Source organism: Pseudochaenichthys georgianus, chromosome 24 (assembly GCF_902827115.2).
Source record: "Pseudochaenichthys georgianus chromosome 24, fPseGeo1.2, whole genome shotgun sequence".
Classification (NCBI taxonomy): domain Eukaryota; kingdom Metazoa; phylum Chordata; class Actinopteri; order Perciformes; family Channichthyidae; genus Pseudochaenichthys; species Pseudochaenichthys georgianus.
In genome coordinates, this window is record NC_047526.1 from 21,870,157 (window position 1) to 21,894,732 (window position 24,576).

General features: G+C 41.2%; 1 protein-coding gene across 4 annotated transcripts in view; it reads left to right on the forward strand.

Annotated features, from left to right (window-relative positions):
* Positions 1-24,576, forward strand: part of wasf1 (WASP family member 1) — a 70,470-nt gene that overhangs the window by 14,492 nt on the left and 31,402 nt on the right. For all 4 annotated transcript variants that reach the window (XM_034076540.1, XM_034076542.2, XM_034076541.2 and 1 more), the window contains 2 exons: positions 16,568-16,722; positions 17,658-17,792. In XM_034076540.1, the coding sequence (XP_033932431.1) occupies positions 16,590-16,722; positions 17,658-17,792 (268 nt within the window). In that variant the 5' untranslated portion in view covers positions 16,568-16,589. The remainder of the gene's footprint in view (positions 1-16,567; positions 16,723-17,657; positions 17,793-24,576) is intronic.

The window sequence follows — 24,576 nt, forward strand, 5'->3', positions numbered from 1 at the left end:
GAAGTGATAACAGTTGCTTTAGGATTCTGTTTCTTATGCACACTCACACCAGCCTCACATCTCACCGACGAGAAGGCCAGGGGCTTGAAATATGTCCACTGATAAAAGAGAGGCACCGAAGGGGAGAAAATAGGGGAGCGGGAGGCTTTATTCCTGCAGGAAGAATTGGAGATTCTCTTTCAAGATTTTTTCGATTGGAGGCGAGCCTCACAATGCCGGGTGCCAGCCGAACGCAAGGGAAAGAAAAGGGGATGAGAGGTGCTTTTGTCTCTGTCACCTCTGTCCATTGTCCCTTCACCAGGGACCAGACAGTGCATTGGGCTTGATCTAACACACCCCAACTGAATATAGCGAATTGAATGAAGAACCTTGACAAACAGTCTAAAAAACCTAATCTGGCTCCTTTTAAAAACTGCCTGGCAGCACTGTGAAAATCCTTGTCTTTACCATTAGTCAACATAATGACAGAGTAAGTGGCCGGTCTAGGCCTTTTAATGGAGTCAATCTACTGCCTTGCTGTTAATACAAGCCTGTTAGCCCACATGTTGTCTTCTTTAGCCCCCTTTGTAGAGATCCGTCGTTTCCTCCCACCTCTGATCTGAATCCATTTGTATGCGGAAAATGTTCACCCACCATTTTGCCTCGCAGTGGCATTTCTAAGCACAGCTGTCAGGTCTGTGTGGGTGCATGGGGCAGAGGGTGCTGAGATGTCATGAGACGCAGGTCACGTGAAGCCCGCAGCCGACCCTTCGACCCCTAATGAGCATGCTGTTTCTATAGATGGAAGAAGGCCCTGAGGACAGTGACCAACCACTGCCTGATGCCTGCCACTGTGCCACCTCGCTCTCAGTGTGTGTGCCAACATTTGTGTGTGTGTTGGCAAAAAGACAGTGATGTCTTCATGTATTATAGAATGCATTAGTTTTGGACCTGTTTATGGAAAAGCTGGATGATATTTTAGTTATGTTTTTTAGTTTTTAATAGTTAAAGGTCACCTATTATGCAAAATCCACTTTTTCATGTATTTTCTACATCAACATGTAAAGAGATTCTGAAAGTTTCAGAAAAAAAGATTCGCTCACTTTTAGTCCTGATCCATTTATATAAAAACCTGTCTGAAAATGAGCTGATCAGATTTTGGCCACTTTAAGATGTCATAAAGATGTGTTGGCTTGTGTAACCATTAGCCAATCACCAACCGAGGTAACACCCGCCCACCTTATCACCTGAATCTCCTCCTAGAGCACCATTGTGTTATTGTTAACCAAATATCTCTCAGAGGGGCGTGGGGAGTGGCTACTTATTTTCATCTAAAGTTACAGACACAGAATCAGCACTTTTGAAACAGAGCTGAAACAGAGGGGTTTATGGGTAATGCTGCAATGATCCGTTTGGTATTTGGAGCCAAACGCTATATATCTGAGACCTATAATAAAGTAAGGAAAACCAGTATAATAGGGGACCTTTTAATATGAGCTGGTAACAGGTTTTGGTGTATGTACATTTCAGCTGATAATTTACAAGAAAGTTTTTAGAAAAGTTAATTATATTATTGAGGTTAAAAAGTACTGCAGGACTAAGCCTTAAACCGTGATATGAGTCCGTTCTTTTTCACTTGAATCAATTAAGAGTTGAACGAACCAGAACTTGGTGTGGTCCCAGTTGTGGGTCCTGCTGCTGTGAGCCACTGGCACCGCCTCAGGCCTCCTCACAGCAAGGGCACCTTCACTAACCAGCGCCCCTGCTCTGCCAGCACTTTGTTCCCAGAATCATCTCTCATGCACAGACACATAACAACTGTGACATTGCCCACACACTCAAGAGACAGCCCATGAGAGGTTAGCACAGCTGCCCCGGGCGCTGTCTTATCATTCCAATTTGTCCCACAAATCCTCCCCGCTTCGCCTCTTGTCTCTCTTCCTCGAATCTCCACCGCTCAGCCGCTGCCAAGTTCCACTCAGTTCACTTAATGCTACTGAATGTGTTGTTTAATATGTTGTTGGGGGAGATATGTATTTTGTGAAGTACTTTGTAACCTTGTTAAGATAGATATTTTTGTCGAGGAACCACACCGCTTAACTTTGCATGGTTGGATCACAAACCACAAATGCAGCGCTTGCCGTGTGTTATGCCTCCAGTGGATGATTTAAATCAAATTATACTTTGCAATCAGATTAAGGTATAAGTAAAGACTCGTGATTTCAGTCCAGAATCACCTTGTTTTCACGAGCATTTGGACTTTCAAAGAGAATTTCGAGTTATTCTTTTTCCGAAAAGAGTGAGCTTTTATGCATCAGGAACAACAACAAAATGGACACGAAATCTCCATGTTTTGTTACATTTCCCTTATTAGCGTGTTTCCTTGGTGTGATGAGGCTGATCCATCCCTGGAAAGTAAAGTAATGTGGTTCCTTGACAAAAACCAACCACCCTAATTTCAACATTTTTTCTTGCACATTTGCTTCTTCAATCACACAGAGTAACAACATTGTTTTCTTATAAATTAAAAAATGTAATCTTGAAAAAACATTTCTCAGAATATTACCAATTCCCCTCGGTTTGATTAATTATGATTAATTATTAAAACATAATAATACTAAAACACTGTTGTAGAAAACTCTTATTTCTGTGAGTTGTTGTACTAATCTTATGTTGGTAGATTTCATCAAATTGGCCAGACACTTTATTTTAATTTACTTATTTGATCTCTTGAGGAACTGTGTGCTAATTATAAAATAGTAAATACATTAAAAAGAATCCACATTAAGGTTGGAAGAAATGACCTCACGTCACTTCACTAAACAGAATAAGTGAGCAGTCGTTTATTATTAAATGTTTCCTGTTGCCAGCACCTTTTGAAGTGAAGAATATAACAGTTTTCCCCCGTGTGTTTACACTCTTCTTTGCAAGAGGCAGTGATGCATGAGAGACTGAAATACACTTTGCCTCAAGGCTACATCACCACACCATATTTCTCTCATTCTCCTACCATGACACACATTATTCTTCTAGATCAAAGGAAATGAATAGCAGAGTAATTATTCTACAGTGTGCTCCATTAGCACTTTCTAACCAGAACAAGGTATAGAGGGGTGATGAAATGACACAACATGAAAAGGTGAGTGCTTAAAGGGCACTTTGCAAAAGTAGGGTGCCACCTTTACACTCAACTTGTGATGGCTTTTGACATGTTGCCCTCTGGGTGTGAGTCATATAAATGTGAATCAGCATATCACTGTAAACTATAAAGTACTGAATCACATACTGCGATATAAGAAAAAATACAGTATCCCTAAGAAGTATCTTCTTGTTATCCTGCCTCTCTGCCCTGTAACAGTGTGGGCTCTGGCATTGATCTCGATGAGAGAAGATGAAGATCTCTCCTTTTCCCCTGATGCCACCCACGCTGCCTTTTTTGTCTTTTTCTTTTTTGAATGTGCCTCAAGCTGCCTTTTTTCATCTGTTCTCTCCTTCTCTGGTGTACTTATCCCCCTAAAGAAGTACAGGAGCTCGGTACACTTTTTTTAAACATGCGACAGAAGGCAAAAGTCTTCTTGAAATGTATAACTCACTTAATGTTCATGAACAGATACTTAACCTCAAAAAGTGGGTCTGTTACAACACATGGTGGTTCCCTCTTGTTCAATGTTGAAATTAGCTGTCAACTAAAATCTAGCTATTTAAAAATGAATATTTTATGGTTTATTTATATACAGTAAATGGAATATCTTTGAGTGGACAAAACAAGACATTTAGGAGACTGTATTGTGCTTTGTAAACAAACTGATCGACATCTTTCACTATGTTCTGTTATTTTGTAGACCAAACAACTAGGGCTGCTCAATTAATCGTATTTTAATCGATTATGTCTGGCAACGATTACGAAAAGAACGTTATCGAAATAAAACGATTATTCTTTTTTTATTACTTTTTTTTGTTGCTTTTTTCAGTTGAATTATACTTAAAGTTCAGGGTAATCAACTGTTAAAAACATACTGTTCAATTTTTTTTCTCCAATAAATGGATGTTTTCAAAGTCAATGAATAATCACATTTAATAATCGCAATTACAATTATTGACCCAAATAATCGAGATTATGATTTTTGCCATTATCGAGCAGCCCTACAAACAACCTAATTAATTGGAAAAAATGAACATACATTTAGCATGAACATGCTCTTTAGTTACAGCCCTATTCTTGACATCCTTCTTATTTTTATTTACTACTTGATAGGCGGACAAGATAAATGGAATTGTGCAAGTTTAATTTGGACGGCATGTCCACTTTAAGTGTTTTGCCCTCCTAACAAGCTTCTTGGCTGGCCTCAGTAGCACTCCTGTGTATTGAGGTTGTAAATATGCAGTGTGTTCTTGCTTTTTGGTAATATAATTTCTTATCCTAAATAGTGTTTTCTGCTGTTCGAGCTGAAAGGGGTTGCTGCAGTGGTTCATCTGTGTGCATGTCTTTCACGTCTGTATGCGCAGCAAGGGAGATGGTATAATGACATTTACCTCACAGTTGCACAGTTCCAGCATGCAGACATGTATTATTGAGCAGCAGGCTTTCATTATTCATCGTGGGTTTCTGTGAACTCAGCAGATAAACTTATTTGAGTCTGTTTGTTCGATAGACACGCGACTCATTGATGTTGAAGCACAGACGTCAATGAATATTTAGTTGTCTACGGTGGGATAAAGCCCGTTTGCTAAATGTATTTTGTTACAAAGCGCTTGGATTGCTTTAGACAATGTGGTCTGTGTTTCCCTGCTCACCCAGTATACAGCTCATCGTTGATCATGCTCCGAATGCAAAGTGTAGTGGACAGGCAGCCTCTGTTGAATCTCAGGGATTTCTTTCCACGCACAGAAAGTATTCGCTGAATGGAAAGCTTAGACCCTTATCTTCTCAAAAGAACTGTAGGCAAAGAAAAAGACAACAGTGTGTTTTATGGCTGCATAAAAAAGACCATCTCTGTAGCTGTTTAATCCATGCATAAAGAATACTGCAATTTCAATATAAATACACGTGGGCACAGTTTTTTCACTTTGTTTCTTTAAATAAAATCGAGATTATGGAGAAAAGAACGTCTCCAGGCCATAACATCAGCACAGAGAGTCAGGCAGCCTGTGGATGCGTGCCATCTGAGTACCTGAGCACCATCTGAGTGCCTGTGTGCCAGGATGTTGTTCACTTTGATCACTGCTGGCTGTGTCAGGAGGAGAGGCCGGGCGATGTGCTAAATGACTGTCATGCTTCACACCCCGGCCTGATTCGGACCTCTTACTGTCCAACATGTACCTGGCCGTAGAGAACGGAGCAACACACAAAGCACAAGCAGACAATATACAGAACGTCTCATCAAACATAGGGCTGGGGATTATGGAGAAAATGAAATACCAAAATGTATTTGATATGTAGATATTACGATGACATTAAAAGGCTTGACAAATGGTGATTTCACAAAATCTAATATTTGATTATTAATCATCAGTGATCATAAGTTGGTGTATGAAATAATAGAAGAGATAGAAAAGTACACAATATACAACAATATCTGTTTTTTATTTTATTACTGCCAATTTGTATTCCATATTTCATTCCATTCCAGTGTTATACTGTTATATTTGTACTATATTTTGTATTATTTTTAATATTTTTCTAGTTCTCTACCTGTGTTTTTAATTCTCGTTTTACTTTTATGTATGCACCACGACACCAAGTCAAATTCCTTGTACGTGTAAACCTACCTGGTGATAAAGCTGTTTCTGATTCTAAGCAGCCTTTAAAACCAGGTAAAGACACTTAAGCGATAACAGAAATCTAGGACAATTTCTCGTCACATATCACTATATCGATATATGATTGATGTATTGCCTAGCTCTATAGTCAAAGACAAAATCAACGACAAATACAGTTTCAAAAGTCCTGAGTGACTGATATGAGGAAATGTGATTATTATGTACCTGTATCCCTCGCCACAAGCATCCTTTAAACTTAAGTGCCCGACTAACTGCCGGAGCCCAACCTGGCAGCACTAGCGTAATTTTAGCCCGACAACAAGAGGTGTTGTGTGTGCGTTTTTATAGCACCTAACTGGTGTGGCCCTGCAAGGTGTCATCTCACTGCTGAAGGGGCGCCGGCTGGTACAGAATTTTAATTGGCAGGAAGATACTCTGCCACATGCCATGATATGTACTGCCAACGTGATCTGTTGCGATGGGGGGTGGGGGGGCAGCAATGAGGATGTTGTAGTCCCAAATGGAGAGGTTGATCTGCGTATGAGGTTATTTGAGTGATATAGGCCGATACTTTGCATATATCTTTGATAAGTGGTTCTTCCAACCTCTGCTTTTGACAGTTTCAACATGTTCAGTATTATTTCATTCTGCTCATGTCCATCAGGGACCTCTTACTGTGCACAGGCGCCAGCTCCACTCTCCTGTCAGATTCAACCGGCTGTTCCCACAAAGAGCTGAGACTGGGGTAAACTCAAATATCTAGTTTGTACAGTATGGCTTCCTTCTGAAGGCAAAAGTATTTTTAGATGTGGCCAACAGTGAAATCACAGACAGAGACAGAGAGTTCAGCAGCAGGATTTCTTCCGGTCAGTTCCTCAATGAGCCCCAAAATGTGAGTCTATTCTAACTCGCTGAGAACATCTGATGCAGTCTGATCCAAAGTAAGACGTCAGCGTTTTGTTATCTTGAAATGTGTGATAAAAATGTGTCCGGCCATTTGAGATGTTTTTTTGTATTAAAGGAAATGAAGATCAAATGAACGCCTTATGTGGTAATGAGAGAGAAAATGAAAGTACAAACACCATTTAAAATGTTATAACAGCCTCATTACTATTACAAAAACGATGAGCCAGAGATATTTTCTTCTCTGTTGAGCCTCCGCAGTTCCAAAGTAAAGTATTTTTACTAGCTGAAAGAAACGGAAGTCTCCTTGATAAGTTTTGAGTTGACAATGTGCAAAACATTTTCTTCTCCTTTGTTTTCTTTGGAAATTGAGTACTGATTAAAACCAGCTGCTGGTAAGCTTTGCCAGTTTGATCTGTGCTCTCTCTGCCATTGGCTGCTGTTGCTGTACCAGTTTCCCTGATTAGATGTCTATGTTTTTTATGTCTGCAGCTGTTCACAGTGTAGGAACAAACCAAGTCTGCAGTCGTAGCAAAGAGTTCCCAGAACCACTGGAAAACGAGAAAATGTTCAGGCTAATTTGAAGTAGAGAATGCAACTATCTTTAAGCTTTAGTAGACTTTGAAAAGGGGTTCAAGGGAGAGAGCAGCACATTATGGGGAATTTAGTCTATTTCATAAGGTCTGATAGGTCTTCTTTTGAGGACGTGTGTTACAAAAAACTTGTGCACATATTGGTCTTTTCACTCTTTTGTATTGATGACCCTGACAAGATGTAAATAACTAAAGGACAATCCTTGCTTTTACTTGTGACTACATGTGTCTGCAGTCTGAATAAAGGCTTTATCCTGAATGTCCATACAGCATTTTACTCTGGCAAGAGCAGTGCTGGCAGGGTGCTGGGGAGCACTTCATCATTTATTCATTAGTTGTGTCTCTATGATAACAATATCTTCTTGACAACGTATCACCACTCTAACCACAGTTGTACAACAGGAGCATTGTCCTTCTGATCTGTATTATCTATGTGGGTTTAACATTTATATTTCGCTCTGAGCACCAAAAAAATAAAAGGTCTTGAATATATGTCTTCTTATCAAAGGCTGACACCTTCTACTTTTAGTTTATTCAAGGATAAACGTAGAAGATTATAGCCACAAAACACGAGTTTTAGTCACAAGACCGATAGCAAACACCATCACTATTGCTACAGTATCTACAGCATTTAGGCATTGTATTGTGTATTTATATTATTATACAATTATTGTTTGGCAGCCAAGAGATACATGCTGAGTTTGATACTTTGGAAGTTATTTTCTTGATAATGGCGATTTCCATTCCATGTTGTTAAGTATCAAAAAGGTCTTTATAAAGTCTGAAATGTAACTTTGTGAACCCTGCAGAAGCCCAACAGTCAGTATGGCAGCCCTCATAGCAACCAGATTCTTAATCTGTGCCTTGTGTTGTATTCTGTGTCATGGTTACCACAGAGAAAATCACTTTGACTAACTCTTCAGACCATGAATTTAACATCACGTAATGATGAGATCTCTGTTCTTTCAAAAGGCAGAAGCATTTAATTACAATTCCAACCAGCTCCCTTGCTGGTTGGCTGCTAGTTTCTCTCTCTATTACTCCTCTCTTTTCTTGTGATTTTCCAGTTTCACAGAACCATCATCCGTCATGGGAAACTTGGGCTTAAAAATGTGTTTGCAGAATCTCTCTGTTTTTTCATAATTAGCAACAACGACAAGAAACCCTGGCTACCTGTGTGTGTGTGTGTGTGTGTGTGTGTGTGTGTGTGTGTGTGTGTGTGTGTGTGTGTGTGTGTGTGTGTGTGTGTGTGTGTGTGTGTGTGTGTGTGTGTGTGTGTGTGTGTGTGTGTGTGTGTGTGTGTGTGTGTGTGTGTGTGTGTGTGTGTGTGTGTGTGTGTGTGTGTGTGTGTGTGTGTGTGTGTGTGTGTGTGTGTGTGTGTGTGTGTGTGTGTGTGTGTGAAATGATAGCTGATGGTGTATCAATGGTCTTTCTCCACCAAGCCCTCCAAGGCTAAGGCCCTTGACCTGCTCCATATTGAGGGGTCCTCTGCTATATTGTGTGGCAGTGTGAGTGAGTAAATGCTCCATTAGGATTCATTAGAGCCTTTAGTTGGACATATTGTCCTGAGTGCACTGAGCCGCAGCGGTTGAGGCCCCTCTCTCTCCCCTGACACGTGCCGTCCCTCGCCCTGCTTTGTGCTCACACACAAAGGATGAGCGATCCCAGATCTCGCTCTTCTTTTCCCTCTCATACAGCGTTTATCAGTTTATCACTGTACCCACACAACAACCTGATGTTGTTAGCCAAAGCACCCCCCCCCCCCCTTTTACACCTTCCTCTTGTTTTGCCTCCCTTGGGATATCATAAAGTGACCAATAACATCCCACTGCAGCCGTTGCCATGGTGATAGGTGACAGCGGGAAGCACCCGCCAAGATGTATGGATCGTAAAAAGTGGGAGGACAATGAGGCTGGCTATCCTGTAGACTGGATGGAAAACTAAAGGATGGATAAAGAAGGGATGAGCAGGTAGTGGAAACTGTTCCTTTGAAGTGATCGTAACTGATCAATTAATACGTATAGGTGGGCTGAAGGGATGGTCCTACTCTGTTTTACTGGCTAGGAAAAGTGAAGGAGGAAAGAATAAGGGCACAAAAAGGGAATGTATAGAGAAGACATAGTCCTCGAACAAAAACACATCAGCTCATGGTTTAAATAATTCAAACATAATGGGAGATTGTAAATGTTTTCATTGTTCAATTTAACCCCGCATTCTTTCAAGAAGCTGCCATTGTGCTGAATTGTCAGACATCTGCCTCAGAATAATGACTGTGTGCGGTAGTAAATGCCTCATCGATTTCATCCCCTTTGTGGAATATCAGCTGATGATTGACTATAAAAATGATATTATGAAATACTGAAACTGAAAGGGTTTTACTCCCCAAGCAGTGTATCTAACTCGACTACGATGAGCGAAGCTTCATGGTTGTCAAACCGCGGTCCTGCTGTGTAAGACTGGTCAGAGAAATGGAATCAATCAGCCGCACAATATGCTGTCGGTGAATATTGTAATCTATTATGGGTAATTGTACTGAGCAGATTGTTATGCGTTACCCTCAGCATCTCAGTCCGTATCAGACGCTCTTTCATGTAATCACTTCATCTGTCTTTCTATTTGGTTACCTGTGAGTAGCTAATTAATTCCTCCGCAACACATTTCTGCAGTCTGAGAAAAAGCCTGACGCATCAAAATCATAATGTCTTTATAATTTGTTGTCTTGTCACACTGCATCAGCCCATTAGAGTTCATCTATTCTGCTGGAGTTGTATCTTTAATACATTTTAACTCCTTAAGCCTGACGGTAACATACCATGTTCAGCCCTTTGGTGTAGTTAAAGTACATGTTTGTGTTCAAGATCAGAGATAATTTTCTCCTATCAGTAAATTCAGTATAATATAACATGTTTGGTATCGCTAGAAAGTCTACAACAGTTCTTCTGAGCAACTTAAAACACTGTTTATCAGCATGTCTTAATAAGGTAAGGTACTCAATGTTCTACAGTCAAGTTTGGCCTTAAGTGCACTGGTTGTCAGTGGCCACCTGTTTTGTATATATCTTCATAAATTCTATCATAAGTTGTATATGTGAGTGCTTTTATTGGAGATGCAGAGTTGAAATGGGGATGACATTGCCTGAAATGGGTCAAACCTACTTACTTGGCAGCGGACACCACAATTCAGTGTATTTTAATTGAATGTGCAGTCACAGTTGCATCATTATCCGTGGAATCTTGTTATAGTGGTGATATTTATGTCTTTTTTTATTTGTATTATATGCTAGGCAAGGATACAAATCTTGTATCTTGTAAAAATAAATGTATTTCGAAGGCAATATACTAAATAAGTTAACCTATCACATTCCTAAGCTAATTACTTTTTCAAATAAGACAAGAAATATGAATACAAACCTTATGGTTGAGGAGCTACACCTGATTCATTTTGGGGATGTTATTTTTAGGCATGTTTTCTTGCTTAAGCTAGTCATGATGAGCATCCTGTATTTTACGGTGGAACACTCTTTGTGCGGTAAACCTTTTGTTAAGTCACTTCTCATTAAGTCCTATGGGTTAATGGAAAAGTGCGAGTGTTGCTTATTAAGCCCTCACCCATGCAGGTAAAACATCTTCTGATTCCACCTTGTTAAAAGCTGTCACATTGTTATGGTTTTGTAGATTGTACTTGGTTTTAGCTAAGTATCTCTGTCTCCTTAAATTTATGTTTCTCTCACTGTCAAAGCCAAGATAATGTGTAAGCTCTCTCTCGTGGGAACCCAAGAGAAATGACAGCACGTTTCTCAGGGGAGCAGCGCTGTCATATGCAATCATGTCAGAGTATGGTATAGAGAACCCACAGTGGACAAACGCAGCATGAATGTGTGTGTGCATACAGTAGTGTGTGTGTGTGTGTGTGTGTGTGTGTGTGTGTGTGTGTGTGTGTGTGTGTGTGTGTGTGTGTGTGTGTGTGTGTGTGTGTGTGTGTGTGTGTGTGTGTGTGTGTGTGTGTGTGTGTGTGTGTGTGTGTGAAAATGTTCCCTCCCGTGGACAGCAGCCTTGAGTTAACTTATGTCCAATCAGCAAGGCGGCAAATGTATGCTGCAGTCATTAATCATCCACAAACGCATATGTGCTGCGGGCAGACAGTCTGAAATGCGAGCCGAGTTTACTCATTAGTGATGTGTCCTCACATTTAAATAAATGGAATAAAAGAGATCTTCCTACATTGAAACTGTCCTGATACATTATGCAAAGAAAACATATTGTAACCTTGCTTCAAACAGGAATTGAGCTCAAACTAGAACTACTCAATGGCAGAAGTTAGAGAGTTCTCTTCCTCACTCCTATTGTTTGTTTTATTGACAATGAATAGTTGTATAACAGAGCAGTAAATATGATTTTATGACTTTGAAACACAGACCCTCTTACAGTAACTGGTTATGTGTGAGGCACACCTCTGAGTATGGCATTTATGATCCTTGAATCTCTATTTGAAACCAAAAGAAACTGAAAATCTCTTCTCTGCTATTTGAAAAGCCCTGAGGAGTTCAGGTTGGTAGAATTAATGTTACGACTTAACACAGACTTTCTATGGGCTTTTATATGATGGGCCTTAGAGAATAGGAGTGAATGCTGATTCTCTCTGCTGTCTTGGTTTGGACTTCATTATTCTATCCTGTTATGTCCAGTTTTCTCTGTCATCCGTGAAGTATTTGTTCTTAGATCTTAAGTCAGATACAAATAAAGGGATTTTATTTTGCATTGTTGCCCACATTTGTGTACAAAGGTTGTTTTCCATCTATCATCTTTTTACACTGCCACCTGAAAGCCTGATTTCCCCCTCTTTTAATTCAAATCTGTTCTCTGTCATTCTCAGAAATAACTCTTAATGACCCACTAGGAAGGAGGAAGGTTGTTAAGAGGTCAACACATTCATTTATGGGGAGATGAGAGGGAAGGAAAGAAGGGATGGGCTCCTGGGGAGGGGTATATCCACCTTGTAAACCTGCCTGGCAGATACATTCGTCTTCATCAGTGTGTGTGGCTGTGTGTTTGTGTTAAATAAGCTATTGTGTGGATGTGCAGCAGAGAAATAAACAGTTCTGATGGACTGATTTGATTGTGTTTGCCTCCATCATCTGTCTCTGTTCACCTGTGCCCCAGAGATATGCTGAATAATATACAACCTATATACACTTAATGTTCTTATAAGTAAGGCAATGAGCTGAAAAGAGGTACATAAATGCCTCATTGATATTAATCCCAAAGGAGGGGAAGGTTTTAAGGGGAGCGGATTGCTTATGCTGTGAGTAAGGATGAAGGTAAAGCAAAAGGAGATGCACAGCAACTTCACGAATATGAGTATAACATTAGGATTTGTGGTTGTTATCTTGAGTTGATGACAAGACACCGCCATCATGTTGGCTAACTTAGCTTAGCACAAAGACTTGATACAGGGGGAAACAGTTTGCCCGGATGTGTCCAACAATATTCACCATGAAAATATTCTTGTTTGTTTATTCTTACAAAAACAGAACTGTAAAAACAGCAAATTGCTACTGTACCTTATATATATATATTATATATATGCTGGATTATTTCTAGGGGAAGTACCAAGAAGTTAGCGTACAGACATAAGAGTTAAATGAATCGTCTAACTTGTGACAAGAAAGCCCTTAAGTGTTTGGTCTGATATCCTTTTTCCTGCTTTTGTGTGTTTTTAAGATGATCCTCCTGAACAAGCAGCAGGTGTGTTGGGTCTGAAGGTTAAAGGTCAACTCCTAGTTTACACCTCCACCTTGGCAGCTCAGGGGTTTACCCTCCATTACTAAGACTTCCGCAGGCTGTAACATGTCAGCATACACTGGCTGTGTGGGTGAGTGAGAGACTTGGAGAGAATAAAGAAATCTCCAATGAGTGGGGGGGACATCTTGTTATTTAAGAAGTAGGCAGGGATTTGGAGCCGTGTTTGGCTTTGTGTCGCAGTAACATCGCCCGCACACCTCATTGAAACCACTTTAACAACGGCTTACAGAGGTGCAGGTTCCCATTCTCTCCTTTTATGGGCAATTTTGCCCCCATTTAAGACTCTTCCAAGATGAATCACCTCAACAAAGCTTTTACTGGGCTCCCTCTCTTTCTTTCCTATACAACCACCCATAGCTGGGCCACTTCCTAGAATAGCCTTCCTCATCTGCCTACATTTTAATGGATACGGTCAAAAATCATGTTTTTTTTCTCGGTGACGGCAACACCGCTAAGAATACAGCCGGATATTAAAAGTACCAGACATGTCAATTAAAGTTTAATCAGTGCTTTAACAAGGCCTCATCACTGTCAATCTCAGTGGATCACTCCGTCAGCACTTGATCTCCACATCGTTGCACGCACTCGCTCTCATTACAGCAGAGAGGCGAGGTGTTGTTAGCATGATTAACTGGTGTTGGGTTGTGCGGATGGATGGTGTTTTGCCCTCTGTGGTCCTGATTGCTTTGCTCTCATTACTCACGCTTTTCATCACATATCCATGCAATGTTGTGTAACATCATGTTACTCTCATAATGTCTTGAGTTATTTATGTGACATTTTCCAACACCTTTTGGATTGATCCACATACATTTTGGATCCCTGATTCTGTCGGCTCTGGTGATCCCCAGTCTTTTCCTGTAGCCCAACCATGAAACTGACATTCCGAGTTCTGACTGAACTATCTCAACAACTATTGGATTACTATGTCAAGAAACTGAACATGGACATATCTGCTAAATGTCAGCCTGTTAGCATTGTCGTGGGGATGTTAACAGCCTTAGAAAAATGGCTTTTTGAGGTAGAAAGATGTATTAAGCTCTGTTCACATTATGGTTCTGTGCCTTCTGTGGTTTGGGGAAGTCATCTTTGTATTTGGTGTTCGTGTGAGTGGAGGACAATTGGGACTGCACTGCATATGTAAGGCCATTAGCATGGCTGACTGGGCAGAGGTTTGTTAGCCTGGCTGTGCATGATGAAAACGGACAAGACAGTGCTAAGTTGGTGAAACAGATGAGGCAACATGGCTGTTAGCAATGTCAAAACATGACTTCCCTTCTTTTCCTCCAGGATCCTGTTAAACTGTACTTCTCACATCGTATTCCCTCTCCACGGGCCCTTTTTACCCTTAAACTCACATCATGTTCTGTCATTTCTCTTTCTCCTATGCTTATGTTTTTTTAATGCTTCTCCGATCTGTAAATTAGAGGTGAACTGTGTTTTTAGTGCTGATGAGCTTATCTCCATGTTTGACTCGACATGTACCCTAATACTGGATTCTGTTGCTCCTTTTACGCTTAGACGCACCAAAGTTCTCTCAGAGCCGTGGCTCAATGACTGTACCCGTGCTCTCAGACACGTCTGCAGGCGTGCAGAGAGAAAATGGAAAAAGGATAAACTCCATGTCTCCTTAGAAATCCTTCGTGCTTGCCTTTCCGACTACCAGACGGCAGTCAAAGCAGCCAAAACAGAGTATATTTCTCTGTTAATCTCCAAAAACAGCCATAAACCTCAGGTTCTTTTTAATGTCCTCAACTCGATCATTAATCCCTGTGATATTTCTCCAATTGTGCCATCGACTACTCTCTGTGATAAGTTTCTTCCATTTTTTATTGAAAAAGTATCTGCGCTTAGGCTAGCCCACACTAGTGCTACCCCAGATCCTGCTCCTTTACTGTGCCCTGCTGTCCTCGACCACTTTGAGCCTGTTTCCCTCTCTTCTCTCTCGGATGTAGTCATGCACCTGCGGCCGACAAACTGCACCTCAGACAGCATACTTTCTCGCCTTCTCAGAGATGTTTTCGAATCAGTTGGAGCAAGTATTTTATCACTTATAAATACCTCTCTTAACTCAGGATGTATCCCAGCTGCCTTCAAACATGCCGTGGTCAAGCCACTACTTAAAAAGAAAAATCTCGACCCTTCCATTCTCGCAAATTTTAGGCCCATCTCCCAGCTACCTTTTTTTATCTAAAGCCCTGGAGCGTGTAGTCTACGCCCAGCTGCAGTCTTTTTTAACCATGCATGGCATCCATGAAAAGTTTCAGTCTGGCTTCAAACCCATGCATAGTACTGAAACAGCCCTTTTAAGAGTTTTCAATGATCTGCTCCTAGCCGCCGACTCCGGTAGCCCAGCTGTCCTGGTACTGTTAGACCTGACAGCTGCCTCTGACACTGTGGACCATAGCATCCTGTTGTCACGGCTTGAACAGTCCGCTGGCATCACAGGCTCTGCCCTGACAGACCGTAGCTTCTCAGTGCAGCTAGGTGCCTTCTCCTCTGCCAAAGCCCCCCTTACCTGTGGGGTTCCCCAAGGCTCGATTCTGGGCCCCATCCTTTTTCTACTCTACATACCTCTGTCACGAACCTTGGAGTGACCTTCAATAGCGCTTTTAAATTCGACTATTGGCCAAGACCAAGTCCTTTTTATCTTTTAAAGACCTGGAAAGGGTTATTAACGCCTTTGTTACCTCGAGGTTGGAATACTGCAACGCTCTGTACGTGGGTATGGACCAGGCGTCAATTAAACGCCTGCAGCTAGTGCAGAACGCAGCTGCACATCTACTCACTGGCCACAAAAAGCGTGACCACATCACCCCAATTCTGGCCTCACTGCACTGGCTTCCAATTCGGTTCCGAATTGATTTTAAACTCCTTTTATTTGTTTTTAAAGCACTAAATGAGTTGGCTTCGGCCTATATAGCTGAACTCCTCCAGCGCTACACCCCAGCCAGAGCTTTAAGGTCGGCTGATCAGCTGCTGCTGATAGTGCCCAAGACCAGGCTCAATACCCGAGGGCACCAAGCCTTCGCAGCAGCTGGCCCTAGGCTCTGGAACACTCTGCCCCTCCATGTGAGGTCGGCCCAGACCCCAGGGGTTTTTAAATCTACTCTTAAAACACACTTCTTCTCCCTGGCCTTCTAGTCAGAGCGGAGCACGACTCCTGACTTTTCCCTGTGTTTTTTATATATCTGTTGTAATTTATTGTCGTTTATTGTGATTGTAGTAATGTGTTTTTATGTGATTGTAATATTTATTACATGTACAGCACTTTGGCCCGACCAAAAAAATCCCTTTTAAATGTGCTTTATAAATAAACTTTGATTTGATTTGATTCTCCATTGCTCTGTTAGAAAAATGCTGGTAATGTTTGACCATATCAAACAGTGAAACACTTGTCTTTCTTTTCTGTCTGTCTCTTGTATTGTTGCAAACAACAAAATGACAAGGTATTTTACAAGAATTGTCGCTCTTACTAAGTTGTATCTTCTTTTCCTTCACCCCCCCCCCCCCTCCACCTGACTCCTGTAGGTAGTGGTGTCGCAGCTGAAGGATGCCGCTGGTGAAGCGCACCATCGAGCCCAGGCACCTGTGCCACACGGTGCTGCCAAGGAACATCAAGAATGAGCTTGAGTGTGTGACTAACATCTCCTTGGCCAACGTCATACGCCAGCTCGGCAGCCTCAGTCAGTAGCACAGACAAACACACACACACACACACACACACACACACACACACACACACACACACACACACACACACACACACACACACACACACACACACACACTCATATTCTCTCACAGTTATAAGAAAAGACACACACTGCACAAACACACCTTGGCTCTCCGTAAGTCGATTAGCTGACCGTTATAAATGAGGTACTTAGTCAGCTAATGCATAATTGTCAGTTTTCATTCTTTCCTGCTTATTTTCTGGAAACTACATTGCTGGCATTACAGCATTGGAATATGCAGGAAATTACCTGGCACATTTTATAATCTTACACATTCAAGATCACAATCACAATTACATATTTCTGTAGTATTTCTAAAGATATAATAGGACATACTTACAAATCTGTAGAACACATTATTTAAGGCCTTTGTTAGTAACCTGATTCACCGAAATTGAAGAAAAAAGAAAACATTTAAGAAAAAATATTATTTCTCTTCATCAGTTAAATGTGCGTCTAGTATCACACATGCCTTTGTTAAAACACCTCTACACACACATCTCCAACAGAGCAGTCAGCCCCAAAACACACAAGTACAGCACTTTCTACTGTGCTGTGATTGTGTCTTACAAAGCATTTTAATTTCCATTTTTTTTTTAAACGAGCACCTAAGTGTTATAGATATAAACTCCATATAAAGATATTATACAAGACAAGCAGACGGTTGATGTTAAACATAAAGTGAGATTGTTCAACCAAAGACAAATGACACTTTGAATAAATAATAGAAATCTATTTAAGACTTAATATTGTCATTATAATAAAATAATAAAATAATGTTCTTTGAATTATTTAATCATTTTAAATGTTAACACTGTTATTTGACTTTAAAAAGCGTGAACATAAATAAAGGGCGTGTTCTGTGCCTGTGTGTATCTGTACAGGTAAATATGCAGAAGACCTGTTTGGAGAGCTGTTCAACGAAGCACACACCTTCTCTTTCCGGGTCAACTCCCTGCAAGAGCGCGTGGACCTCCTCTCCATCAGCGTCACACAGCTGGACCCCAAAGAGGAGGAATGTGAGTTCTCTAGAAACACACACAAACGCACACAAACTTACTTGTGCACTCTGTTGCTGTCACTCACACCTTCACCTCCGACTGCACTACATTGGATGTGCACTTGCTGATGTGTCTTAGAGTGTGTTTGTTTGTCACCTGTGTGATGGACCTCGCCTGCCCCCCCCCAGTGTTAATGGCTGCTATTAGAGGGACAGGCAGCCATGAGACAATGTCATTTTTCATCCCCAACAGTACAAAACAGAACACAATTCAGAGTTTCACTTTGGCTGAAGGCAACCTCTGAGTCTGAAAACGTAAGCCATTTGGCGTTTTTTGGTGTGTATGAACTTTTTCCTACTTTTAAGAACATATATTGAAGAACACCACCCTTAAAGTGTACTAATCACAAGCATTAGGAACGATCATAATTCTGAGATTAAAGTTTTAAGAGTCCTTTTAGCTCCTATTTCAAAGGTATTTCTCCAACACATATGAACAGTACAGGTAACCGGTAGTGCAGTCTAGGAGTTAATTTGTGAATACATATAAATAGCCAATACGAACTGATATCGCTACAGGCTCCTTACAGAACAGCTGCTTTGCATGTGTTTACACGAGTGTGGTATATAACAGAGTTGTTTATGTATTAAAGCTAAGACCGTTTGTTGAATGTAGCACACTTGCCGATCTCCTGGCTTGAGATGTGAACCCCAGCTGGCTTTCCTAACTTCAGAGTTTTATTGGAGGTGCAAATGCAAGCAGAAAAAAGCCCTTGAAGGTTTGCTCGTTTACACACTGAAGACTTCTCTTTGTAGGGAGACATTGAATCTGTGGTCAGAATGTATCTTTTGGAAGGATGACAGGATAGTGGGCACAAAGTCAAAAGAGAGGGAATCACAGCGGTGTAATACCATGCTCCAAGGCGTCGTATCGATTTCCCATGGGCCAGCAGTGTGTTTATGGCTTTGCACAATGCTACCCTTAACTGCTTCCTTGTCACTGACACGGAGACAGTAAAATGCTCACTGAGCTGAACTCCCAATTATGGCTTTCCTGTAACTGCAGGCTTTGATACTTTTTTTTTACAATCCAATAAATAGTTTGTTGGTTTTTGAAGAATCATGAGGTTGTGTTTTAAACACAGTCAGAGAGCAGACTCTTAGATCACGGATTGTTTCTTCTAATCTTCCTTTTTGTTATGTCCTCCATTTTTTTCCCACTTCCCCCTTCAGTAACTTCACTCTTTTGGATTGCTTTGCCCTCTACCTGTCTTTCTGTTCCTGCTTCTCTCCCCCCTGACCCTTTCTCCTCACCCTGTCCACACACAGTAGCCATCATAATCTAATAATTGTGTGTGATCTAATTGTGGAAGTCTGTTGTGTGGGGTGTCTCAGCTGGTAAGTGAGTCCAAATGATCCTTCAGAGGTTAAAGGACAGAGACACGCTGACACACTCGTCCTCTCACACACACAAGCCGCACTATCTCCCCCTGCAGAGGATAAGATGTTCAAATTGATCTTAACAGATACATATCTACAGATGTTCTTGGGGAAAAGCCCAAGTAACAACAAAGATGGTCTTTGTATCATATTAACAAAAAGCCTTCCTGTTCATATTCATGTGACTTCTCTGCTTTTTGGATATGGATTATTAGTGATGCTGTGTGTACGCTTGTGTCCAATGAATCTGTGCATGTGGTCCTGGGTTTTTATCTCCCTTCATTAATAATCCTGACTTAACATCTTTAGCCTAAAGTACTATCTTGAGAGACAGTGGATAAGGATCAGCTCAGTTGCAGTTTAAGTGTTTGGTGGTGTTGAGAGTCGGAGGGGGAGGAGGAGTAAGGAAGATGGAAGGATACTGTAGAGTGATGGGCGCATAATACAGGCCACTGCAGCAAAAGCATTGGAGTGTAAAAGGATTGTACCGCAGAATTTTCTGGGCCAGGTTGAAATGGCCTCCTCTGCAGGTTGCAGCGATTTCCCGCTCACTTAAACTCCTCCACACACAAATGAAGTTGCCTAGTAAATGGAAAATCACACAGTTTACTCTGCTGTCCAGAATATTCTTCATTCAAGATATATAAAACAGCAAGGTAGTGAAGTAGTGTGTGGCGACTTCATGGAGAGAAGTCGGATGAATGTGACGGGCGATTGTAGGAGGGGTCTGTTTCTACTAACTGCCACCCTTTATCCCCACCCCCAACCTTTCCCTGTCTTTACCCGCACCCTCTCAAACACACACTGCTGTACACAGTTAAAAGTGTATGCTTTTAGCACAAGCGTACGACTTGCCTTGTAATTGTGTCTGTGGGTCTGTGGTCTGCATGATAGGAGGAGTGAGTGCAGGCAGGGATGGGACATAAATCAGGACTGTGGAGAGATAAAGATAGGGAGGATGGGGGGATGGAGGAGAGCGGAACAATTATTTTACACATACTGTTCACTAAACTACTACAAATCCTCTTTGGATATCTTTAAAACGCTTAATGATCTAAGAACATGTGCCGATCGACAGAATACACTAAGAAAGTTAAAACTCAAAGGTTGCAACTTCCACTTGGATTTTAAGTTGTACATTTTTTTTGTTTGGCTACATTGTGGTGCTAAATCCTAAATCAAAATCATACAGTATAGGGTTTAAAATGTTGACATCACAGATGCGAACAAAAATGATGAATTTTAGTAAAATGTGCAATAAAACCGTTAAATAAAGCATCATATTGAAATGATTATTCTGCCTTTTTTATTGCTACTGTATGATTTAGAGCATATTACAGTTAGATCAGCATTAGAATAATACACTGCAAGCAAGCAGTAATTAAGAGATGTAATGTGTCTGTTTTATTACATACACATAACGATAACAATATAACAGTGAAGTGCTTAGAGAGGATATAAAAGCCAGACCAAAAGAAATACCTTAAAGGTGGGGTAGGTAAGTTTGAGAAACCGGCTCGAGATACACTTTTTGTTATATTCCATGGAATGCTCTTAACATCCCGATAGCAATGAATATCTTAAGTGCTTTGACAAAAAATACATTAAAAAATGTCATCTGTGGAAGCCGTAGTTTTAGCCGGCCCGGCTAAAATAACTGGATGGCCTACCTGCCTGTCAGCCTTCCATCTGTGCACAAACTTATCTCGTGCCCTCATTGGTCATGTGCGCGTTCGTGTGTGTTGGAGGAGGGGCTCTGTAAGGAAGTGGCTGGTTTTTTCCAGCTGTGTATTTTCAAATTCTAGCGCACTCGAGCTGGTTTCTCCAAAATTACCTACCCTACCTTTAATATAATCACATACAATTTTACATCTTAGAAAAAAAAATACACTTAAACATCACCCGAGAAACCGATATCAATCAATAAAATACAACTCATCTTCATAACACAGCTTAAAGATCATGCACACCACACATACAAGCTGCAATAGAACAACTTCATAATTTTTTTAATGGTACCATCCAAGAAGCATGTGAATGCACCATAGGCCATTCTTCCTAAAGTGTACTGTAAGTGATTAATGTATAGGAAAGTGTCCCCACTATGTATTATACAGGTTTAGGTGTAATATAAAGTTAACTATGGCAGCTTCAAAAGTTGTATTACACACATTAACTATATTTAAACTTCCCTTCCCAGTTCATGCATAATGTATGTGTGATAAAAAGCAATGGGTCTTCAGTATTGCGAATTAAGATGAGTCACAATCTTGGAATGGAGTAGACTCAAACATGATGCAGACAGTCACACTGATATAAATCCTGTTTCATCAGTCCAGAGCATAAGGACACTGCGTGGACCACATGAAAGATGTCTCACTGAAGGTCAGGGAGACGTGAGACATGGACAGAGTGATGTATGCCGTGTCATTGGTGGTGGTTGAGGTCAAAAGTGTTTCATCACGTAGATTTATGCACGTTCAAACTGACACACACACACACACACCTTGCCCACGCCCCTGAAGCCTTTAAAGAATATTGTCCCTTACATTGCCCTTTATGCCTCCACTCCCCTTTTCCTGACCGCTTACCCCCCCCCCCATACCTTCCCTGTCTTTGTTGTCCACCCCGGCCCACTCCAATCTCTCAGATTGATCTCTGCTCTCCCTTCATCTAGCATGGATGCTATGTGTGCTGTCAGGCTCTCATCCCCCTCTCACTCCAGCCAACCAGACTAATGGCCTGTATCCCCTCTTTAATGGCCGTTACATCAGAGCACCGGCTGCAGGCCATTACGGAGGGCCACGAAGCCACCCCAGGTCCCTGTGGGCTCTAACCGTTTCTTTATATACTCCATACTCGCTCTCTGCTCCTGCTGTTTTGATCAGACCTCTCTCTTCTGTACTCTATAAGAGCTTTCTTGTTCTATTGCCACTTTGTTTCTCTTCTCCTTTTGACCCTCAGACAACATCTTGATTTGCATTATTCTGTTTTGCTTGGTTTTTCATGTTTACTGCTTCGACTCTGATTTCCCCCACATTCGGTTCATACCTCTCCTTATCGTCCTGTCATCTGTCTTTGTCTACAGTTCCCTTTCTATTGAGGTGTCTTCAAATAGGCTTTGATGGCTTGACTGTTAAAACCGTACTTTCTGCTCAAGGCATAAAAAACATGAGCAAAGTTTCTCCTTTTCTCAGAAATTCTTTGTTATTGAGTTTCTTTGCTTTCCTCTCTGAATGGGAAGTGTGGAGTGGTAAGCTAGGTCATTTGCTTAAAGCATTTTGAGTTTTAAATGTGTTTTCAGACACAAAAGTACTCAGAAATGAACATCTATGTTCAGAAGGGATGTTCTTTATTTTTCTCACATGTGCGTAATGAAATAAATAAACATGTTTACACATAAACTTGATATGGTTTGGATCTGTTCCCCTCATCCCCCGCTGTGATTACTCGCGAGGCATTAAAAACAATAAAATATTCAAATGGATTAAATGTAGAATAGTATAACTTAAATGTAATAGTTCCTCCAGAGGCATTGTGGGTGAGCAATGAAATATTAAAAACACTGAGATAAAGCCTTCTAAAGAGAAAACCAGAATGATGAGGAGATGCATACAGTTCATCTCTTCTTAGTGCAGAATAAGTCATTTTACTCTGTTATTATTCTGTGTTACCCACAACACAAGATGACGTTTATTCACACACTGAGCACAGCAATGGTAGTTTAAAACATTCCCAATGCTAGAGCTAGAACATTCAGATAAAGAGGAGAGAGGAAGAGCAGAAAATAAAATAAAAAGCTAAAAAATAAAAAATAAACAAGCTTACAAGAAAAGGAAGCAAAGTGTGGAAAAAGATGAAGTGAAATCTAAGTTTGTGTGAGGAAAGAGTTATAGGAGGGGAGATATGGCAACATTGACATTGGAGTTTAACGTGTGTGTGTGTGTGTGTGTGTGTGTGTGTGTGTGTGTGTGTGTGTGTGTGTGTGTGTGTGTGTGTGTGTGTGTGTGTGTGTGTGTGTGTGTGTGTGTGTGTGTGTGTGTGTGTGTGTGTGTGTGTGTGTGTGTGTGTGTGTGTGTGTGTGTGTGTGTGTGTGTGTGTGTGTGTGTGTGTGTGTGTGTGTGTGTGTGAGACAACAATACATCTGACCCCATTGGTTGAGAGTGTTTCAGCTAGATGCAATCTGTGCAACACGTTCTCACTCCCATCCCGTCACATATTGACGGACGGTCAGGGCCCCTCCCGTCGCTATATTACGTACAGGGTACCCCTTTCCCGTTATTTTTCTACGGGCAGGGCATCCCATAGACCTTCGTTGCGGACACAGCGGACCCCTTGCCCGTCAGGCTTCTACGGGCAGGGCGTCCCATGGACCTTCATTGCGGACTGCGGACCCCTTGCCCGTCACGCTTCTACGGGCAGGGCGTCCCATAGACCTCCATTGCGGACAGCGGACCCCTTTCCCGTCATTTTTCTACGGGCAGGGCGTCCCATAGACCTTCATTGCGGACACAGCGGACCCCTTGCCCGTCAGGCTTCTACGGGCAGGGCGTCCCATAGACCTTCATTGCGGACAGCGGACCCTTTGACCGTCAGGCTTCTACGGGCAGGGCGTCCCATAGACCACGTGATCAACAACGATGGCCAACCTTCGTGTTATTCTCGGTGGAAAATGCCTATTTTAAGGTTCATTTGGCCATTAAAATGTGTTTTGATGTCATTTTATGCGAGTAATGAGTTTTTTATTTCTGATTATTTGTGCAGTACATGTACATGATGTTTAGTTTTCTAGTTATGACGAAGATTACTTCATGAATGTGTACACATTCATGGTTGCTAAGGTGGTTGCTATGGACGCTGCAACAGCTCCCAGACCACATGATCAACAACAATGGCCGACCTTCGTGTTATTCTCGGTGCAAAATGCCTATTTTAAGGTTCATTTGGCCATTAAAATGCGTTTTGATGTCATTTTATGCGAGTAATGAGTTTTTATTTCTGATTATTTGTGCAGTACATGTACATGATGTTTAGTTTGCTAGTTATGACGAAGATTACTTCATGAATGCTAACGTTTTTTTGGTACAACTACGGTGTATTTATGCAATGAATGAAAAACTTGGGTCACAGTTCCCTCAACAGTGCATTACAAGACATCTATCAATATGTGTGTACCTCCACCATTAAACTGTCATATTCTGCACATTTCTTATTCTATCTACATACATAAGAGTATAATCCATATGTATAATATCAGTTAAAATAAGTGCTTCAACATAGTTAACATTGCAGGAAAGCAAGACCTTAATCTGTTATCTAATGTTTCACTAAAGGTTAATTCGTTTTTCTGTTTTGCACCTCCT